Source organism: Acyrthosiphon pisum, chromosome X (assembly GCF_005508785.2).
Source record: "Acyrthosiphon pisum isolate AL4f chromosome X, pea_aphid_22Mar2018_4r6ur, whole genome shotgun sequence".
NCBI lineage: Eukaryota > Metazoa > Arthropoda > Insecta > Hemiptera > Aphididae > Acyrthosiphon > Acyrthosiphon pisum.
In genome coordinates, this window is record NC_042493.1 from 52,051,442 (window position 1) to 52,073,967 (window position 22,526).

Here is a 22,526-nt window from a genome sequence, read left to right on the forward strand (position 1 = left end):
TACGATAAAATTATTATATTTTAATTATGGATGATATATTTATATTTTGTTTACAGAAACAAAGATCTATTTTCTTAACAGTAAAATACGTTATGTGTATAGGTATCTACAATGTACATAGGGTGGGTCATTATAAATTATATAATTATTAATCCAACTGTATTAACCATAGTCCATTTCGTGGAAAGTATACATTTTTTCTCAGTTCAAGAAATGTGCTATCACCAAAATAATTTCACGTCTATATTGTAACTTCAAAATTTACAAATATACCTATAACGTATTTAATTATAATTAATAAGTATCTATAACCTATACACAATAATATAAATAAGAATTAAGTATGAAAATGTCAATAATCATAAAGAGGATATCAGCCATCAGCGCAATATTTGTTTTTCATTTTAGAGTAATTTGATATTAAAATTACCTATTACAAAAACTATAGAGGATAATATTTTTGAGGTCTTATATTTTATTATTATTTGACTTTACATTCGACATTAAATGTAAAAAAAAAATATTTTGTAAATTTAAATGGATATCAAATTGTTTTGAGACAATATTAATTAGACAAATTGATATGTCATTCTCTTTAATTTTTGTAATGAGCAATTTTACTCTAAAATTATATAAAAATAAAACAACTGATTTTGCGTGAATGCATATTTTTGTCAGATTTTTCGGGTGGGCCAAAGAGAAAATAAACCGTATGCTGACTTAATGACATAAATCTCTTAAACCTTTATTAATTTACATGCAATTATGTTCACAAATGAACATGAATTAGATTTTGTTTTCATTTGTGAATTTAACAATATAAATAAATAAATATTTTAACAATCTACAATTTGCGAATATATTATTTCAGACAATTATGAGAAGTAAGTGTCTTTGTAAATTTATTAATTAAATTAAAATTAATTAATTTACTTTTTTTAAGTTATGATGTTTTTTTAATCTAAAAACAATATTGATATTGAAGTATTTTACATTAAATATTATCCCTATAATTTTATATTATCGATACACTGAATTAATTCTAAATTATTAACTACAACTAGAAAACTTATTTTTATTCTTATTTTGCACACAATCATTATAATATAAGTTATGATATAACTTACCAATGTAGGTATGACTTCAATAAATTTCGTGTAAACTGTAAAGTTCACATTGAATTGAACATATGAATGAAGTAAAAATATCACAATAAACTAAAAATGTGTGTAATTATGGGTTCAAACACTATAAGCTACATATGTGTTAAACTACAATACCAAATTAATCAAAATAGCGAACGAGCTAAATAAAAATATGATATATGTACCTATATAATGCCAACATTTTAATGAAACATATTATACATAACGTACTGCAGTATAGGCCAAGGTAAAATATTGTACATATGCTTGAAATCAAGAATGGAATCATTGACAAATGACATTATGACAATTTATTAAATTATATATCTCGTCTATATTTAATTGAAATAATTATTGAACAATATTAAACAGAACCTAACAAGACTTCTGAGGTTATTTTTAGACGTTAAGGTTACGAGAATAAAAAAAAGTATTATCTACCTGATATAATAGTATAAGGTTGTAGGTATCAATACAAATGAATAACCGTGTGTAATATAATATATTGTAATCATTTTTTTTTCGAAATGATGACTATTAGAAGCGTAGGTAGCAATTTTGAAAATTCTTAAGACTATTCCAAGTCTTCAGAACTAAAATCATTAACTTTGTACGCTCAACACAAATGGGTACAATATCACTCTAATATTATAAAATAAATACAGAAAATATAGGGTTAACCGTATTCATGGAATATCGACGCTTAACTACATTACCTATTATTTCAACTGTGCCGATTTAAAATTATTGTGAATTCACCGATTGCGATAATGTCAATATGTCTAGTAGGTAGGTTTAAAAAAAAAGTTATTCTATAACTGATATTTTACTATAAGAGTATACTTTTTAACAAACTATTATAAATTCATATTGGTCGAGTACTAGACATTGGAAAAATTTTCGAGTACTCGACTCGATTAAACAATTGTTGGACTTGTAAATACAATTATTAAACGTTTCATTATTTTTTAAAATTAAAGTATAATAGTATATTATTGAAAAATAAATGTTAAAGCTATAAATAACTGAAAGAACCTAAATATTTCCAATAAAAATACCAGGGCGGTTGATATTTGATAGCTTAAATGTATTGTTATACAATATTCCCACTCGACCTTATTCGAATACTCGGAATTTGTAGAGTACTCGACTGTTTTTGATTACTCAAATTATGAACTCAACTTGAAATATTTGAAACTCAACTAGAAATCAAAAAATAACAGTCGCCCAACACTAGAAATGTTATATATTATATAAATTTGGATCATCAATTAAATCGTACTGTCTCAATAAATAGGAACTTAACTCACGAAATACGACCAATTTATTCCATAAAAACTATTTTTAAATATATTTATATATGCATACTAGTACCTATACTAATTTATATATTACAAAGATTTGACTAGTTAATTATACATATGTATATCAATTAGCGATTATGAAGAAAAAATATTCATAGGTATTAGGTAATATTATAACACATACAATTGTTAACTGAAACTTAAATCAATCTTATCATAACAATTGCCCATTACTCATTTTAAAATAATACATTGACATGAAGTAGTTACCTAATACCTATATACAAAATATAAGTTAATCAATGCATTTTTCCTTGACCTACCATACTGTCTTACGGGAATATGTTTGTTGTTATTATGACAAACCGGTTTTTTTATAAATAAAAACGAATTAAATCAAAACGTGAAAGTCCCAAAATTCTTGAGTTCTTAATAAACAACCAAGTTCTACATCTAAGTCGATAATTTTCGAATAAGTGTCGGGTAGAGAGTGCCAATAGAGAAACGCCCTGAATTGTGTTGTGGGTCATAGATATGTTGTTGTTTATTAAATGACCGGGACATCGAATTTAGGAAATATAGCAAATTGAATGCATTTGTTTGCTCATCATCAAATTTATTTATAATATGTAAGTAGTTTTAGTAGGTTAGTTCTAATCTGAATTCTTTATTAAATGATTTTATTTTAGGTATGCTTTATTTTATAGTAGGTACATACCTACATTTGGATAGTAAATAGTGTTTAATTTTGATTAATAATTAATAAAATATAATAATCTTACTAAAAAATAAAATTGTGCTATTGATAACAACTTTTTGAATATAAAAAATAAAATGTAATTGGTGCTTAAAATTATGTGCGTAATTATTTCTTAACGCATGTATTATTTAATCAACAGAAAAAATTTTATATTTAATATTAGTTATTTTTCGGAAAATTTAAGTTTCATTATGGTTTTTATTTAAAAATAAATTGATTATGTAGTAGAATCAAAATAACACGAACAACGTGATAATAATTAGCAGTCAATCCCAATGTTCGTATTAAAACAAGAATAATACTAGGTTAATTTTATTTTATTAAGCTATGTATATTTTGTATAATATATATATATATATATATATATATACTTTTAGCGGAGTTTAATGAATAATACATTGTTTAACGTTATGGAGTATGAATAAAACAACTGTACTACATAAATTATATTAATTTTATTAAACATTTGTTGGGATTTCGATTAAAATAAATTCTTAAATATTTTAAATACTAATTCTATTTTCTCTTAAAATGGTAAGTTACTTCCTTATTTATCCACAGCTCTCATATTTAATTAAAATTTTGTTATACATACATTAAATATACACATACACATACTTAAAGGTAATACAATTTTATTCAAGAATTGCCTTATTCGGAATTTATCTCGCAAGAATAAAAAAAAAATGGGGGACGCTCTGCTATACAGTAGTCAGTAGGTTACAAGTGGGTAACTGTAATGGATGGTACTTACTTTGAATTCAATAATTTAATATCATTGTATACGAAAAACGATTCTGAGCGGAGATGGTTTGTCAGCCTAGGATATTTTATATTATACTTATATATTGTTATTATTAATATGGTAGCCGGTAAGTATAATATAATTAATTAATATTAAAATTATTTGTATATTATTATAATATTAACCTTAGAAGTTTCAAGTACCCACGAATAATATTTTTAAATTACAACACAAAATTAAAATCGTTATTTTTTATTTTGATTTTGATTTCGTCCAACTTCTGAAAATAACTATAAAAAAAATTGTGTTTATATATTTTTAGATTTTTTGGTTACAGTTTGAACTACTTATGTAGTTAAGTGAAAACTTATGTTAGATTTCCAAATCTTAGCTATAAAAGTGAACATTTTATAAAGGATAATAATAATCTGATGAGCGAAATAACGAAATTGGTTGTGGCGTGTGGAAAATTAAATATAGAAATGTAGATTACTAAATTACATGCATATATTTATTTCTGTAAGTTCAGTACTATGCCAAATACATGATAAATTAATTTTATACTACTATAAGAACTAGGAAGGTACAAAGTACAATGTTTTTTTTAAAATGTATATAATATTTTCACTTTCATTCGTGCTGTGAGGCATTTTAATAAAATATTAGATGTCATGTAATTTTCATTCGGAATTCTCTTTTATGTTTTCTCGTGGTTTGATATTACCTTAAATATATGCATATTAAGATACCTGCACTTACCAATAATAAAAAATATTTTGATTTCAAACTTATAATACTAATTAGGTAGGTACGTTTTCATTTTTAATAACTATTACCTACCTACCTACGTATGACAATTATATACGCAACTTTTTATAATATAAAATTGTAAATGAATAGCTGTTTTTATTTAATTTAGTTAAAAATGGTTTCTAACTGTGAAATTGTAGAACACGTTTTTATGATTCTATAAATATTTTAGTACAGATTGTTTTTATGGATGCTGCTACAGCAACGTAACAGGCTATTGTGTTTGAGACATTCTAAGAAAGTTATAAATATTTTATGTTTTATTATTATTTAGTTTTAAGACGACACAAATGAATAATGTGTAATGGCATAATCAAATTATATAGGAATGTTGTTAGGTACCTATTCTACTTGTCAAGAGATAAGATTAGGACCATTATTGAAATTAAAAAGATATTAAACAGCGTATATTATACACCTACCACATGTCGATATTTTAAATAAATAATACAAAACCTTAAATAGTATTACATATTTGATATTTCTATGTATTATTAACATACAAAATATTAAATCAAATACAGTATATGAGTACCTATAATATTACTTTTGAATAGCTTACTGCCGTCAGTTGATTAATTATTAAATTGTTTTACAGATTCGATTTCAATATAGGTACTTATGTAACCATCAATATAATTAGAACAACCGATTTTACGGTGATTCAACTTATTTACTTACGCCTAGTTAATTTTGTTAGCTAACTTGCCCACCTGTGCCTATGTTAGGTAATTTATATTAGGAGGTATGTACAAATTTCCTAAATTTAAAACAATTTCGATAACTGTACCTATTCATTACCTATTGTAATTATATTTTAGATTATAAGCTATTGTTTTTACAATGGTGTTTATTTTTATTTTTTTTTTATTTGTATATCCTGTATACAAAATTTCTTCCAGAAGGAGTGTTTCGATTTCAACATATAGTACCTTATCTTTTAGAAAATTGGATCAAGATAGTACTTTAAAGAGGTCATTTTTTGTTTTTCCCAATAGTTATTTAATGCCGCGGGAAAAACCACCGGAAAACTACGAAAAAACGCTAAAAATGGGATTTTAATTTCTAAGGCTTTGTTTATCACCATAGAAACGAATCTAAAATTATAATATTTTAATATTAATTCAACTTACATGATAAAATAAATAATAACAAAATATAAAATATCCAGACTGACAAACCGTCTCCGCTCAGAATCGTTTTTCTTATACAATGATATTATATCATTGAATTCAAGTCTAATACATCCATTATACAATGACCCACCTGTAATCTACTGTACAGCAGAGCGACATCCACTTACCTGCTTTTTCTATTTACTTTAAAAATAAATTTGCTTTACCTACTAAATAATGTTTTTAAATGTAACTAAATACTATTTTGTAACAAATTGACATACTACTAATAACATAGGAATTATGTTAATATTTCGATGGTGAAATGTGTATACTCACTAATAAGCTGCAGCACAAACAGAACGCAGAAACCGAAAATGATTGATAAAAGGTGCAGGAATCCTGACTGCTTGTGCCTGTCAAGCACCTCAAAAAACACGACGTACAGGAGCGTACCAGCGGCTAGCCCCTGCAGTACGACCGCTACCAGACCGGGGGTTCCGTCGACAGAACCAGCGCCGGCGTTCTGCACAAGCACCATACCGGCGGCAATTCCCAAAGGGGTGACGGCCGCAAACGTGGCGACGTACATGACGAGCACGGACCGCTGGGTTTTGGACCAGGCCAGTTCCAGGCCGATGCAGAAGGCGATGATGAGCTTGTGCGTGGCGACGGCTGCGAACAGGTACCAAGTGTGGTCAACACGCTCCTCCAAGCCGATGGCTAGCCCCTCGAATACCTCGTGAAACGACAGCGCCAGTACTGCGAACAGACCGCGAAACGAATTTTCGCCTCCACCGTGGACTGTTTCTGCCTGGCTCTCAGTGCGATCACCGTCAGACATCTTATTGGCACGAAGCCCGCCGCCGTCTTCCATTGACCGGTACCGTTCTCCAGTGGACACTGCCTCGTTGTCACCTCCATCGGCTTCGCCACAACCACCTGCTCCCGGAGACCCGGCCAGCGATGCCCGTGGTATGGACACGGCCCGCCGCCTCAGGCTCATTGTTCGCCGCAGTGTCTCATTGGCAGTGCTGCGGTGGTCCAGCATTGAATGCACGATTTCGTCCACAATGAACACCATGAAGAACCCGGCACAGAATATCAAATCGCCAAGGTTCTCGGCCCCGTGCCCGGTGGGCAACTGTCCAGCCCGTTGCAGCTTATCCACGGCATCCCGGACCTCGGGCTGCAGGTGCAGCAGCGTGGTGAACAGTAGCACACCGCCGCCGAAGCACAGCATCAGCGAAACGACAGTGGACGAACCAGCAGCCGCGTGCCCGGCATGTGAGTGGCCAGCGTGCGTCGGTTGTGAATCCTTACTGCCCCCGCCCCATTTTTCGGTTAACTTGAGCGGCAGCACGCCCAGCCCGAACGATCCCAGCCCTAGCACGAGCATGGCCACCGTCTTTGCCGCGGTCAACGGGTCTGCGAGCGCTGACAACATCTCCGCGCCGAAATCCGTAATCGGCGAAACGTATCAAGACCGTGTTGTTATTGGTGCTGGCGGTGTTTTCGGTAGGTATTTCTTTAAAAAACTCCTAACTTGTTGATACCCACCTAGTCAGATCACAAATATTTTACTGTGTTAAACAAATAAATAAATAAAAAAATCGAACGCACGTTTAGGTGACTTTAACGCAACGATATCCGCGTTGGTGTGTAGTTTACACTGTTAATAATGTGCTTATACATACGTGTATGACGTGCCAAGTGCACAGTAGAAACACGGTCTAGTCATATAATATACCGTGCACGCCGTTGCAACGACGATCGTTTTTTAGCTATAGCGAGTAGCGCGCACCCGTGCACCACACCACCTCCTACTCGTACGCCGGTAACTGCGACTGCGGCGCGTAGAGATGTGTGGCGTCTCCGTCGGCGGTGGCAATTGACCACCACCAACGCCGCTCATGGTATACTCTCTCTTTCCGTCCTTCTCTCGACGCGTATTTTTTTCTCCATCGATCAAAGGTAGGAATACCTACACATATAAATATATAATACCTACTACGTCAATTCGCGGAAATATTATAGACGAAAAAATAATTCCGATCAAATTACATTCAGCTCGCCGCCGATCGTTAAATACCCATTTAAACGATAATATACCGTCTACCTACAAACATTTGTATACACTGCATAGATGTATACACCAACAGGACATGTCTGGGTCGACAGTTTACTGGTCAAGTCCTGTATAATATTTTATTAATTTATATCGTTGACATTTATATGACTATGATTTATAGGTATTACGTTTAAATATATGGCGTTATATATACGAATAACTTATTTTATAGATACTGTAAATTGGTAACATTAGATATAGTATCTGAACGATTTTCTCCTAAATAAGGCACTACCGGTACTAGGTTTACTATCGTAAACTCTGTAATTTATACCGCCTTCGTCAAAACAATAATTCTTTTCAAGAGCAATATAATTCTTATTTTTTCTTTTTTTTCCTAATCTGTTACAAAATATTAAATGTAGTCGTAATTTTTTTACTGAGTATACGCTTTAATGTGCTTGATATGTAAACGTGGGGGGCTTACCCCCCACACCCTCCATATATAATTTTATATTTATAATTACACACACTTAATTACTACCTTACCACAATTGAGCCTCTATAGTTTACAATCATACTCCTAAAATATATATTATTATACATTTAATTTTTTTATGATTACCTATGTTAATTTCTTAAGCCCCCTTCTCCCCACTTCTTTTTAAGTTAAAAAACCTAAATATTTATTAATATTTATAGTCTTAAAAGTATACTCAATAGTACATAAATTAGGTATCACAACTTTGAGTAATTAAAAATAAATGAAAACATCATTGTTTGTAGATCAATTGTTATATTTATGTTTTAAATTTTAATGTATTTAAATATGTACCTAACTTTAAAATATTATAGTAACTGTACGTATGTATTCTATATTTTATTGACTTACCTTTGTAATTCGAATAATACATTTGTTCATTGTAATTGTTTTAAATGAGTTAGTTAAATGAAATAAATAATAATAAATTAGTAACTAATAAGTAATAACCAATTAACAATTTAACAATTTAAGAATAAAAACATTTTCGTCAGAGCGAGTTCGGTATAATTTATAGTTTATACCGATATATTTGTATTAGTTAATATTTATACCGTATACGTATTAACAAATACGAACATACATTTCCATTTTCTATACATGATAAAATTTTCAAAATATTTTGATTTGTTTTGAGCTGTTTACGGATAATTTCAGTTTCCAATTTAATTAGTTTGAAAATTTAATACAAGGCTCCTACTATATTGTTACAATGAAATTTGAAAAATATTAAAAATCCTTAGTCACAGTTTTTTTTTATTAGCATTTAAAGTTCAAAAATTGACAAAATATGTAAAAATCACGAAAATTAGCAAATTATTTTGAGTTAATAATTCGTAAAAATTTTTCTTTTTAGAACTAAGATTTTAAAATGTAATACAAGATTCCTTATAGGATAATCTACCTTTATCTAAAAAAAAATGTCTATAAGAAACTCAAATTAAATTTTTATGAGCTTTTGAAATTCATATTTTTACAACATTTGATATTCACTCGATTTCTTACGTAACGATTTTCTTATTTTGTTTTAACTAAAAACCGAGTGACTGTAGAAACTTGAAAACTTCACTGAATGTTTATATTAGCATTTTCTATGTACGATAAAATTTTGAAAATAATTTGACTATTTTTGAGCTGTTTACGGACATTGTAAGTTTTCTTACAAAGTTCTCTTATTTTTTTAGTTTTTTTTCTATAAATATCAATAAAGTTTTATCTATTGGGCCAAAAAGTGTAAAAAATTAATACAAGGCTCCTGATACATTGTTACAATAGCAGTTGAAAAATATTAAAAATACATATGCACAATTATTTTTTATAAGCATTTGAAGTTGAAATTTTGACAAAATTTATCAAATTTAAAATTGAATAATTATTTTGTACTTAAAAATGTATAAAATGTTTAACTTCTATATCTAAGGATTGAAAATTTAAAACAAGATTCCACTTAAATATTTAATTCTGTTACCAAAAATTCTAAGAAATACATAAGCACAGTTTATTTTTAGTAATTTTAAGTTCAAATTTGGACGAAATTATGTATTAAAAAACCTGGAATAACTATTTTAGTTATTTGGTTGTGATTGTATAATATTATTTGTGGGTACTTGAAACTTCTAAAGTATACTATTATATATCTATGATAGTACCACGGTTTGTTGTTAATGTATAACGCGTTACCTAATGGATATTGTGATATGATTAATTTGGAATTTATTGTTGATACCTATTATAGGTCAATTTTTTTTTATTACTATAGATAAGTATACCTATAATATGTATGTCTAATAACTAGACTGAAAAACCGTCTCAGCTCAGAATCGTTTTTCTGATACAGTGATATTATATCATTGAATTCAAATTTAATACTATCCATTGTACAGTGACCCACTTGTAACCTACTGTACAGCAGAGCGACATCCACTTACCCACCTTTTTTATTTTAAATCTATTTCATTGTCCTATACGCATAGAAATCTGAGATAAAATTAACCACTAAAAGTGTCCAAGTTATTCACATTTGAACGTCGTTTTTGAGCTAAAGCTAGTCTGCAGTTAATTTAACATAAATTGGGTTTAAATTGTTTAACACTCATAGGAACGATTACTTTTTAAATACTTGTTTTAACACCAAATAATATCTGTGTAACTTCAATCTGTTTTAAAATCAAAATGGACTGTTATCAAATCAACACCGCTATAAGTGAAACCAAATAACTGATAAATGCTTATTTATCAGAGGAAAAACTAAATTGGGTTAAAATCAAAATTAATTATTGTCAAATCAACACCAAATTAAATGAAATAAAGTTTAATATAGTTATAAAATAATAAATGAGTTAAATGAAATAACTAATAAATGCTTATTTAACTGTAGAAACTACTACACTTATTGAATTTAGGTTTTCAAATACTTTTAGACAAAAATAATTATAATTAAATTTTGTTATGCTTAGAAACGAAGGAATCTAATAAAAAAGAACCATCTTTTTGTATTTTACGAGCACAGTATAAGTCAGTCATTTTAAGTAGAAGATGGTAAAGTTTCCAAAACTCTGATGATCTAGGTACCAATTCACCAACCATCAGGCTAAAATATTTAATCAAGCATAGCATATTTTCATTTTTCTATTATAACACCTTTTTTGATAATGGTCTCACGGATCAATGGACGTACATTTTTTCGTTTTGTAGTACCATAATTAAATAAACATATTCGGTTATTCAAGGGGCCTCGACATCGCATTGATTTAAGGGAATCCCGGAAAAAAAATCCCCAGACTACAATATTACTCACAACCACATGCAAATGGTTGAACAAATATTTTTTAAACGTTAATAATTAGTATCTATAATTAATATTTAATTACAAATACGTATATTATATTATATTATATTGTTAATTTTATAAAAATTATATATTATAATTTATAAATAATATTTTGTTTTCAATTACGATAATATATTACGTGTAATTCAAATTAACTAACTTAATAACTTAATAACAAATAGGTAAACCATATAAAAATATTTCGAATGATCGATACGTCAAATAATACAGTTAAAAACATACTATACAAAAATATTATTCAAAATATAGATAATAATTATAATATAAATAAATAACTATAAACAATTTTCGAAAAATTAACAATGACATTTTATATTCCTATAATAATACACATTTTATCTTGGTATAATTCTGTAAAAATTAAATCCCCGAAATAAAATATTAAGTTTTCAAAACTTAAAATGTTATATATGATTGTTTTGTGTCACCACTCACAGTAAAAAAATAACACATAAAAATATTTAGTAGGTATACGAAATATAGGAGTATAGGTGGTAATAATAATAATAATAATAATAATAATAATAATAATTATGATCATAATAAAATAATCATCAAACAATAAATAAAAAAACATTGTATATAAAAATATTTCGAATATATCTATCATGATAATCGTCAAAAATATAAAATGGTAATCATAATAGTAGGTAATAATAATAATAAAATCATGATCAAACAATAGTTAATTAGTTTAATTAGTTTAATTCGTTAAAAATATAGCATAGAAAAAAGAATAGGTACTCACTGCTCACAGTTAATTATTAGATTGTTTTCTAATATTATGGCTAATTGAGTTCAAAAAATCTGGAATATTTATTTTTCCACTTACAAACCTGGCGCAAAGTTCTTGTAATCTACTTTCTGTCGTCCTCATTTGTCCAAGTTTAGTCGTTTTTTTAATGCTTTCTCCAACGTCATCCAATGCTAATTTTGCATAATCCGCCGCAACCTCATATTTCATTTTTCTTATTAAATGCCAAACTGTGGGATGTTTAATTTGTTGCGTGTGGGCAAAATATAGAAATATAGAAAAAATATAGAAAAGTTGAATTTCTATAGATAAGTAATTTAAAAATATTATTTTGAAGTGTATTATTATATTTTAACACACGATGACATTGTATTTTCATATACAATTTATAGCAATATATAATAAATACTCATATAAGTACCTTCAATGACTAATTCCTTTCTATTTGTTGGTTTTGAAGGATCGTTGTAACCTCTGTGGTTTCGAATTGTCCGTTTTACATGCTCTTTTTTTGGCAATTCTACTAATACTGCATGTGGTACATTATTCACAGACTCAGCAAATATTTGACTCGGTGTCGCATGTGATATTTGTGCTTTTTTCTTCATGGTATGTTGTAATTTTAAAGCAGCGACTGCATTTTTATTGGAATCATGTACATGATCATGATCAAGACCAACAAATATTGGATTTTCAATATTTAAACTAGTCTTAAGTACACTCGGACATTTTAAAGAGCTAAATTTAGAACATCGCCAACGTAAAAAATTTGAACACTCTTTTTGAAAATGATAAATAAATCCGATGTGCGCAATTTTAGGTTTTTTACCATTAGTTTTAAAAATTTCCAGCGTTTCCATAGCGTTGTCGTTTTGTACTTGTGTATCGTATAATAAATGTGTAGGTACTGACACGTACATATAATATGTGGTCCACGTTGCTAATTTTTATCGTACAATACAATTGAACATGGTCATACCCGGATAAACATTTATTTTAAGATAACGAGTATCCAAATTATGTTCGTGAGCCCATTACAGATTAGATAGGTAGGTGTAACCTTTTACCTTATATTATATATTATCAAAGGTACACACTAAACCACACTCAACAATCATAAGTATCATTTGAAGTTCTTATACCTTATAAATTATCGTCAAAATGTCACAGAAAACTTTATATTCTATTTCGGGGATTCAATTTTTACGGAATTATACCAACACAAAATATGTATTAACATAGTAAATATATAAAATATTATTGTTTTCCTTTTAAGGTTTTTTTTTTTTTATTAATATTTTAATTTCTATTATATATTGTAGTCTGGGGATTTTTTTTCCGATTACCGATTTAAGGAGAACCATTTAGGCAATTTCTAATCTCGTTGTCGCCACCCGAGGTTTATGTATTTGTCGTAAATGATTATTAGTGTGTGTGGCGTCCATGCGGGTAAATTGTTGCGGTACGGACTACGGAGGGCTCTCGCACACACATGTCAGTATGTAATATTGTGATCATGAAAAAATGTTTATTTTTCAGTCAAACATACGATTCTAATTCCAACGATACGTCGCAACGATTAAGTGCCGGATCACACTATGCGTTTTGTTGGTTGCCGATAAAACGCAACCGATCGGTAAACGACCGCGACATCCATAATTAACATTAAACCGCATTATCAGGGCCAGACTGACCGATTTGAAATTGTCGGAAACCGGCCGCAACATGTTGCGGTTGACGGAAAATAGTAAATACCCCAAAACACTTTATTTAATATTGAGCCGACCACACATGCGGATTATCGGTTGCGGTTTTAAATTCAAATTATAATTTTTTATAATTTATAAAGCATTGGTAGTTTTTAATAATTGTATTGACATACCTAAATTAACATGTATTCAACGGAGAAATTAATTTCGGAAGTCCAGAACTATCCTTGTTTAAGGGGCATGAGTTCTAAAGAATTCAGCGATAAGGACTTAAAAAAATCATGTTGGATGAAGGTAGCTGAGGTAGTTTATTCTACAAATTGGAATAATTTTTCATCAACTGAAAAAGAAGAAAAAGGTAAGACCTATTATGTATTAATGTAAAATTATATTTACAAAATTATATAGGTATCTAGGTAATATTTTTTTTATAACTAAGTATATTTGGCATACGTACATAGTACATCATACAACATAAATAGGTACCTAATTTTCGTACATTTTACTTTGTCACAATTGTTTTATCATAATATAATATAATAATATAATTATTATATTGATTATACATTTATAAGTTATAACGATACAATATGGCTAATTTAAAATAGAATATTTAGAAAAGAATTTTACTTAGATAATATACTTCATGGTTACTTTGTACTTATACTAAAAAATATGATAATACCTAATGCGATTTGATTTAAAAAAAATTTAATCAAGAATAATAATATATAAAACATTTTAATTTGAACATAATGTTACATATTGCCATATTGGTAACTAAAGTGTTGTTCTATATTGAAATGGAACAGCCCCTTGATTAATAAAATAATTCGCAAAATTGTCTCTAATTTCCATTCCATTTCGATTTATATGTCTGCCATGTCCTTGAAAATCGTCCAGGTTATTTATATAAGCCGCATCTGCAATATTTTCATCATAATTACTTCCGTATCTTCTTCTAACAAAGTTATGCAAAACACAACATGATTTTATGATGTGATCACAAAAATCGGGTTCGACTAGAATAGTTGTATGTAATACATTCCACTCATTAGCTAATACATCAAAAGCACACTCGACAGTACGTCTTGCTCTCGATAGCCTATAATTAAATATTCTACGAGTATTATTCAGCCCACGTCCTGGATATGGTCGTAATAAGTTGGTGTGTAGTCCAAATGCCTCATCGGCAACAAATACAAATGGTTGTAAATTATTTTCCGTCAATGGCAACGATACTGGATCAGGAATTTGTAGTTGGTTTGTATACAACTTTTTCCCAAATACACTTTGTCAAAAAACGTTAGAATCAGCTTCTCGCCCGTACGCTCCGACATCGATAAAAATTAAATTTAAATTCGCATCTACCACTGCCATAAGTACGATGGAAAAATACTTTTTATAATTATAAAAAAGAGACCCAGAATTGTTTGGGTTTCTGCATCTTATATGTTTTCCATCAATGGATCCGAGACAATTTGGAAAATTGGTTTTTTTATAAAAAAGTTCAGATATTTCAAACCATTTTTCTCGGTTTGGTTCCGGCATTTCCGTGGGTTGTAACACTGACCGTAAAACTTGACAAGTTTCACGGACAATTTGGTTAATAGTACTCTTGCCAAAACGAAAATCAAAATATAGTGCAGAAAAATGAATCCCCGTTGACAAATATCTGCTCAAACATACATATAATAATACATAATATTATTATATATTATCATTACCCAAAAAAAAAAAATGTATTCAATTACTTTTTTTTTTGGAAAAATAACCAATTTGTAAATCTAATTTTTAGACAAATTTTGATAATAAAAACGTTTATTTAAGTCAAGTAGTATATTTTTTACAACTGTTTAAAGTATCAATATTTTTTTTGTAGTAAATTAATTTGAAACTTAATAACTTTTTAAAAACATTATTTTTGGAAATTTCCTGTAATAGATAGGAAGTAGTATATTTTTAAAGTATATTTTCCTATATTATTTGTCATAATTTTAACTAGGATCAACTTTTTTTGACAAGCACTGTTAAATTCTGTTTATAAAAATTGTCGACTACCTATATAGGTATATGTATTTTTTGTTCATAACAATAAAAACCATAAAAAGGGTATTTTATAGTCATAGTATACTCCACACAATTTATTACTATTAGACAATTGTATTGTAATTAATACAAATTATTGATATTACCTATAAATATTTAGTTAATGAATTGAGGAATGGAGACATATTCGTGATGCATACAATAAACGCATACCCGTTGAAAAAAACATAAGAAGTGGATCAGAGGCAACAAAAAAAATCATATGCATACGCTGAGTGTTTATCTTTTTTAAATAACACAAGTAAAAAAAGAAAGTAAGTATGTCTATATAAAAAAAAAATGTAATGTATTTTTGATATTTTTCAATAACTGAAAAACGTTTGAGAAACCTTATATTAAATGTTCATGCTTTTTGACCGAAAACTAATGAGTATAGAAAATTTTAACTGTCAAAGTTCAATGCTATATTTCTTATAAATTTCATTAATGGATTTTCAAAATTATTTAAGATATATCAATTATTTTTTAATATAGGTACATTTAATGTTCAAATGTTGGCAAAATTCATTAAAAATACTAAAAATGTTTAAACTATTTTTCAATTAGGAATTCATACAAGTCCTTTCTTTTATAGCTAACATTAGACATTATGATAGGAGGTTCCTAACAAGTTTTACTTACTTGATCAAACAGAAAAATGTCACCGGAAAATTACGCAGTCTATAGCTATGAGATATTTTCGATTTTTATTATTTTTTTTTTTTTAAACTATTATATTTGATTATTTATGTAAGTATGCTAAGCTGACACAACTTTTCTGTTCAAAATCGTTTATCATATTATACAATGATTTAGTTGTGGGAAAGTTAACCTAGTTGGTGGATGGGGAGGTCAACATTTAATATTCCCAGGGCCGGATCTAGAGGGGGGGGGGGGTAGTCAGGGATTTATTCACGGGCGTATTTTAAGGTTTTAAATTTGAAAATTAAAAATTGAAAATGAACTTTAAAACAAGTCAAAACTACAAAATAATATTTTACAGGAATTGTGTAATATTTGGTATGCGAAAAAAATAAAATAATTTTAAATTTAATCGAGATAACTAATAACTATTAAGTAATAACATTGATTTAAAAATTAAAAAGGACAAATATGAAATAGGTACGCAGTGCCGTGGAAATACCCGTCTGGAACTGTCTGCGGAAGTGTACACGTCTATACTACTCTCCGATTAGTGATATAATAAAGTATGGTAACTGCCATCGTTGTTTTTCATATATCGTCGTCGTCATGCAAAAACTGACTACATGCATAAATAGTGACCAAGTGAAAAAACATTATAAAATGGGTTATTTCAACCATATTATTGTATGGAAAAATTGACCAAGTGATATGATTAATATTTTACGAGATATAAAAAAGCAGTTTTGACTAACTGCAGATTTCGTAAGTATTTTTCTAGCAAAAAGTGATCAAGTTATTTAGTCACTTTTCGCATGTCAATATTAAGTAGGTAATATAAAAATATTGTTTAAGCAAAAAGTGACCAAGCTATTTAGTCATTTATTACATGTGTACCAAAAACGTTTGATTTGTACAGTTGGTACTTGGTCATTAAATTATTAATAAATAATAATCATAAAAGTAAAAAATATTGATAATGATTGACGTATAAAAATAGGAAATTATAAATATCTATATTTTATAAACACAGATATCTATATTATACTAGATAAGGTACTCGCGTTATCGTATGAAGCCTAACTAATAGTAATAATCCGTTATCGCCCATTTCGTGGTTGGCAAAACATTGAAATTATTCTATATAATATTATAGACTGAACGTCATTGTATTAGGAATTTTAGGATACAACTTACAAAAATAGTGCAATGCCTGTTTCGTGTGCTGCATATGGATGCACGAACAGATACCAAGCTGGGAAAAATATACATTTCTTTCGGTAAGTTATGTTAATATAATAATAACCAATTATAGTAGAATACTATAGTAAGGATATTAAACTGTTAAATAACAAGTCATATATATAACATATAGTTTGTGTATCTGAGAATAATTATTTTGAATATTATAGATTTCCTTTAGCCAATGTTGATCTGAATAAAAAATGGATTGCTGCCATAAAAAGAAAGAATTTTACACCAACGAAATGGAGCCGTTTATGCAGTGACCATTTTGTTGATGAAAATTATCAAGTAAAACTGGCTAATAATAAAAAAAATACTTTTAAAAGACGATGCTGTGCCGACAGTGTTCTCTGCATTTCCTTCTTATTACCAAAAGGCGTCCAAAGTTCCAAGAAAAGAACATTTTGAAAGAAATCTCATTCAAATTGGAGATTCAAATTTCAATGCAGAAGGTACTTATTAAATTAAATTAAACTATACAAATTACAACTTAATTAAATTTATATCTAATGACTGTTAAAAAAAATATTTAATTCAATTTAGACGTATAAATGAACCTACATTTAAAGACAGTTGAGTTTAAGTACTATACATAAATAATAAATGTTCATAACCCTTACAGACCGACAAGGCACGATCGTGAGGGAATGGTTTTTTTTTTTTTTTTATTGTTATATTTATTCTACTCTGTTCAGACCGGTCTCACACGATTGTGAAGGATACGTTCTATCGTTTTATCTAATTTTAAAAGTAATCGGGTAAAACCCAGCCATGCTCCACTTACTATTAGTTTTAGGTTTTTATCAATTTAATATATCCATAGTATTCGAGTTATTTTCTCTGTGTATATTTACCATACCAATAATTTTGTCGTTTCATTTTATTAATCATATGATTTCAAAACCGTTTCTAACATCACTGGCTACGTAATATTTGTTTTTGTCGCCGTACTCGCACGATCAATATTTAGTATCACGTTCGTGAGTATCCGGTCTATTGTTACGTATTTGCGTCTACCATGAATGTCGATCAAATTTTAGATTTGTTAGATGATTCTGACCTAGAATTTGAAGATAACGACGATTATGATGCAGATCCAAGCTTTACTTTACCTAATAAACATGGAAATAATATTTTGTATGAGTCAAGTGATTCTGAAGTAGAATTAGACGCAGTAGAGGCCGAACAACTTGAAACTGGCAGACAAGTAAGTGTCGACCATAGTGTTAACGAAGGTAACGAAAATGGTTCGATTTTCGAAAAAGTTAAGTGGCGCATACAGTCATTTACATCTAAAATATTCTCCGAAAAAATTCCGAAAACCTTACCTGTGGGTACACCTATGGAATATTTTAAAAAATATTTTCCCGAAGAATTATATGAACTAGCGGCGTTGTGCACTAATCAATATTACATGGAAAATACGGGTAAAATATTAAAGACAACTTCTATTGAAATGAAACAATTTTTTGGGATTCACGTTATTATTGGTTGTATTAAATTTCCTCGTCTCCGAATGTATTGGAGTGCTAAGTTTCGATACGATCCTGTTGCATCGATAATGTCACGAGATCGCTTTTTTCAATTAAGAGTCAATCTACATTTTGCAAATTTGGTTAGTGATGAAGTGAAAAAAAATAACAAACTATGGAAAGTTCAACCACTCATAGATTTTGTAAGGAACAGGTGCTTATCTATTGAGCGATCATCAACTTATTATTCAATTGATGAACAAATGATACCTTTTCTTGGACGTTGTCAGATAAGACAGTTTGTGAAAGGTAAACCTAGACCAGTTGGTCTCAAAAATTTTGTTATTACTACGTCTGATGGTCTAATTATTGATTTTGAAATTTACCAAGGACTAACCACGCCTTTTCCTGATAAAAGTTTAGGACTTGGACCGGCTGTAATTTTACGTCTTATTAATACAATACCAGAAGGTTCATCTGTATTTTTCGATCGTTATTTTACGACTATGCCGTTGATGAAAAAATTAGTACAGCTAAAAATTCATGGAACCGGTACTATACAAATGAATCGTCTACAGAAATTCCAATTTAAAGCAGATTCTAAAATGAAAAGAGGGGATTTCGAAGAAGTTGTATCTGATGATAAAAATATTTCTATGTTGAAATGGAAAGACAACAAGTCAGTAGTTACGACATCAGCGTGTTACGGAGGTTTACCGACAACAACAGTGTCCAGATGGGATAAAACACAAAAAAAATATATTGACGTACAAATTCCTAATATGATATCAAAATACAATGAAAAAATGGGTGGTGTTGATCATTTTGATCAAATGATGGAATATTACAGAACTTGGTTAAAAACAAGAAAATGGCCACTTAAAGTTATACTTCACTTACTTGACCTATCAGTAACAAACAGTTGGTTTGAATATTTAGAAGATTGTAAAATTAATAAATTACCGAAAAAAAAAATTAAAGATTTGCTACAGTTCAGATTGGAAATTGGTGAATGTTTAACTATGGCAACACCGCCACCACCTACATGTCAAGACACCGAAGAAGATGGAGAACCACCAATAAAAATAAGACCACCCGCACCTATACCAGGTGACGATGTAAGACTCGATGGATACCACCATTGGCCGAGAGCAATGGACCTTAAAGCTCCTCTAAGTTGTAGATACAAAGGTTGTACAAGTAGGTCAAAAGTTATGTGTACAAAATGTAAAACATTTTTGTGTATGTCCAAAGGTAAAATGTGTTTTGAAAATTATCATCAGCTGAAATAAATATTATTTATTATAATATTTAAAAATTCAAAAATAATTATAAGTACCTATTAATGTTCTTTTTCTTTTAAATAAAGTTAATACCTAAGTTTGTTAAAATTAAACGTATTATGTTGCAAATTAAATAAAGTTTTTTTCATGAATATTTTGTATTGATAAACCTGTGTATATTTTTTTTGTAGTTTAGACCGAACCCTCACGATTGTAAATAAATATTAAATATTAATATAAATATTAAATATTAATATAAATATTAAATATTAATATAAATATTAATATAAATATTTTTTGCTGGATTTCAGGTGAACCAACTGAAACATTCATAAGAGTAATCGACAGGTTATTTGATTTTTTAAATAGTCGCAATCCATTTGGAAAAGGTTTTAAAAAACCAATGTACAGAAATTATGTTGATAGAATGAGAAGTCTAATTATATACCCCAAATTGAGTATTTATTAAAACTTACAAATATCGAAGGAAAGTTCCTTTATTTAACTCCACGTAAAACATTTATTCTTGGTAAGTATAAAATTGTTTAAAATGTAGACCTATTAAAATTGTTTCAACAAATCTGACACACATATTAAAATTTCTCATTTAGGGTTGGCTACAGCAGTGAAATCAATATTTAGCATAGCAGATGAATTGTTTTCTACTACCGAATATAAATACATGTTAACATACAAGTTTTCCCAGGATCACCTAGAAATGTTTTTCTCAAAAATAAGGCAGCGTTTTGGAAACAATAACAATCCTAATGCTTTAGAACTTAAAACAGCATTGAAACAAATACTTTTAAAAAATTCAATTTCTTCTTCATATGCTGCTAATTGTATTGCACTAGATAACACAGGTTCTGAAAGTGTTTTTGAGATACGCTGGGCAAAAAAAACATTAGAAGACAATGTTATCGAAGAAGTAGAAGATGAAAATGTATCAAGTCTTCTGCCATATATTGATAGTTTTGATTTGGTAAAAGATAATATTTTATATTAATATATTTGTGGATTTATCGTTAGAAGTGTCTATAAAAAAATTGACTGTCAAACTTGTGCCTACAGTATGATAGAAAATGAATCTGAACATAATTATAGTCATAAATATCCCCATTCAATATTAGTAGATGTTAAAAATAGAGGAGGATTAATAAAAAGTTCAAAGGATGTAGTAGTAATTGTTAAATTTATCGAAAGTACATTAGTTCAATTAACATCAAATTTTTGTTCTTTATTATCAGGATTAAGTCAAAAAGTTATTCTTGCCGTTAAAAATCATGTATATAATTATAGTATTTTTAATTGTTTAAATTGTGTAGATGACGGATTTTTAGAAAACCACAAGTTGAATTTAGTAACTTTAATTTGCAAGCAATATTTGAAAGTTCGTCTTCATTATGTGGCCAAGTTGAAAACAAGTGCAGACGTTAGTAAACGTCGCTTATTGACCAAGTTAATATTATTTAACAATCAATAATATTATATTATGTTGTGTTATGAGTGTTATGACATGAAATTATGTAAAAATTAATAATTATATTAACAATTAATAAACAATTATACAAGATGAGTTTTTACTTTTTCATACATACTTAATCTTAATACAAATGCCATCAAATATTTAGTATCATGCTAACATAGTAACATCTATAGTCTATATACAACAGATTAAAAATTTGAAGTCACAGGCCTATAAGTTATGTAAAAAAAGTAACGATTTTATGTAATTATTATGCTAGTTCCAGTAGAGAATTCGAATATTTTGCCAACCAGCAGTATGGCGCCCATGTGATAATACACTGATAAGCGCTTGAAATCTGGCTTCACTATTTGCAATGTACAACGCCCCGAGTATCTTATCTAGTATAATTTAGATATCTGTGTTTATAAATAACAAATCTATGGTAATAATTCACGTGACATGGATATTATTATCACCCAAAATATTATTGATAATATAAACTTATTTAATTATTTACTTGTCA

At 28.7% G+C, this 22,526-nt stretch overlaps 1 protein-coding gene across 1 annotated transcript in view; it reads right to left on the reverse strand.

Annotated features, from left to right (window-relative positions):
* Positions 1-7,742, reverse strand: part of LOC100573472 (zinc transporter ZIP1) — a 22,607-nt gene extending 14,865 nt beyond the window's left edge. Inside the window, exons 1-2 of the mRNA XM_008191062.3 lie at positions 7,577-7,742; positions 6,219-7,439 (exon numbers count right to left, since the gene is read on the reverse strand). Of these exons, the coding sequence (XP_008189284.1) occupies positions 6,219-7,326 (1,108 nt within the window). The 5' untranslated portion in view covers positions 7,327-7,439; positions 7,577-7,742. The remainder of the gene's footprint in view (positions 1-6,218; positions 7,440-7,576) is intronic.
* Positions 7,743-22,526: the final 14,784 nt, after the last annotated feature.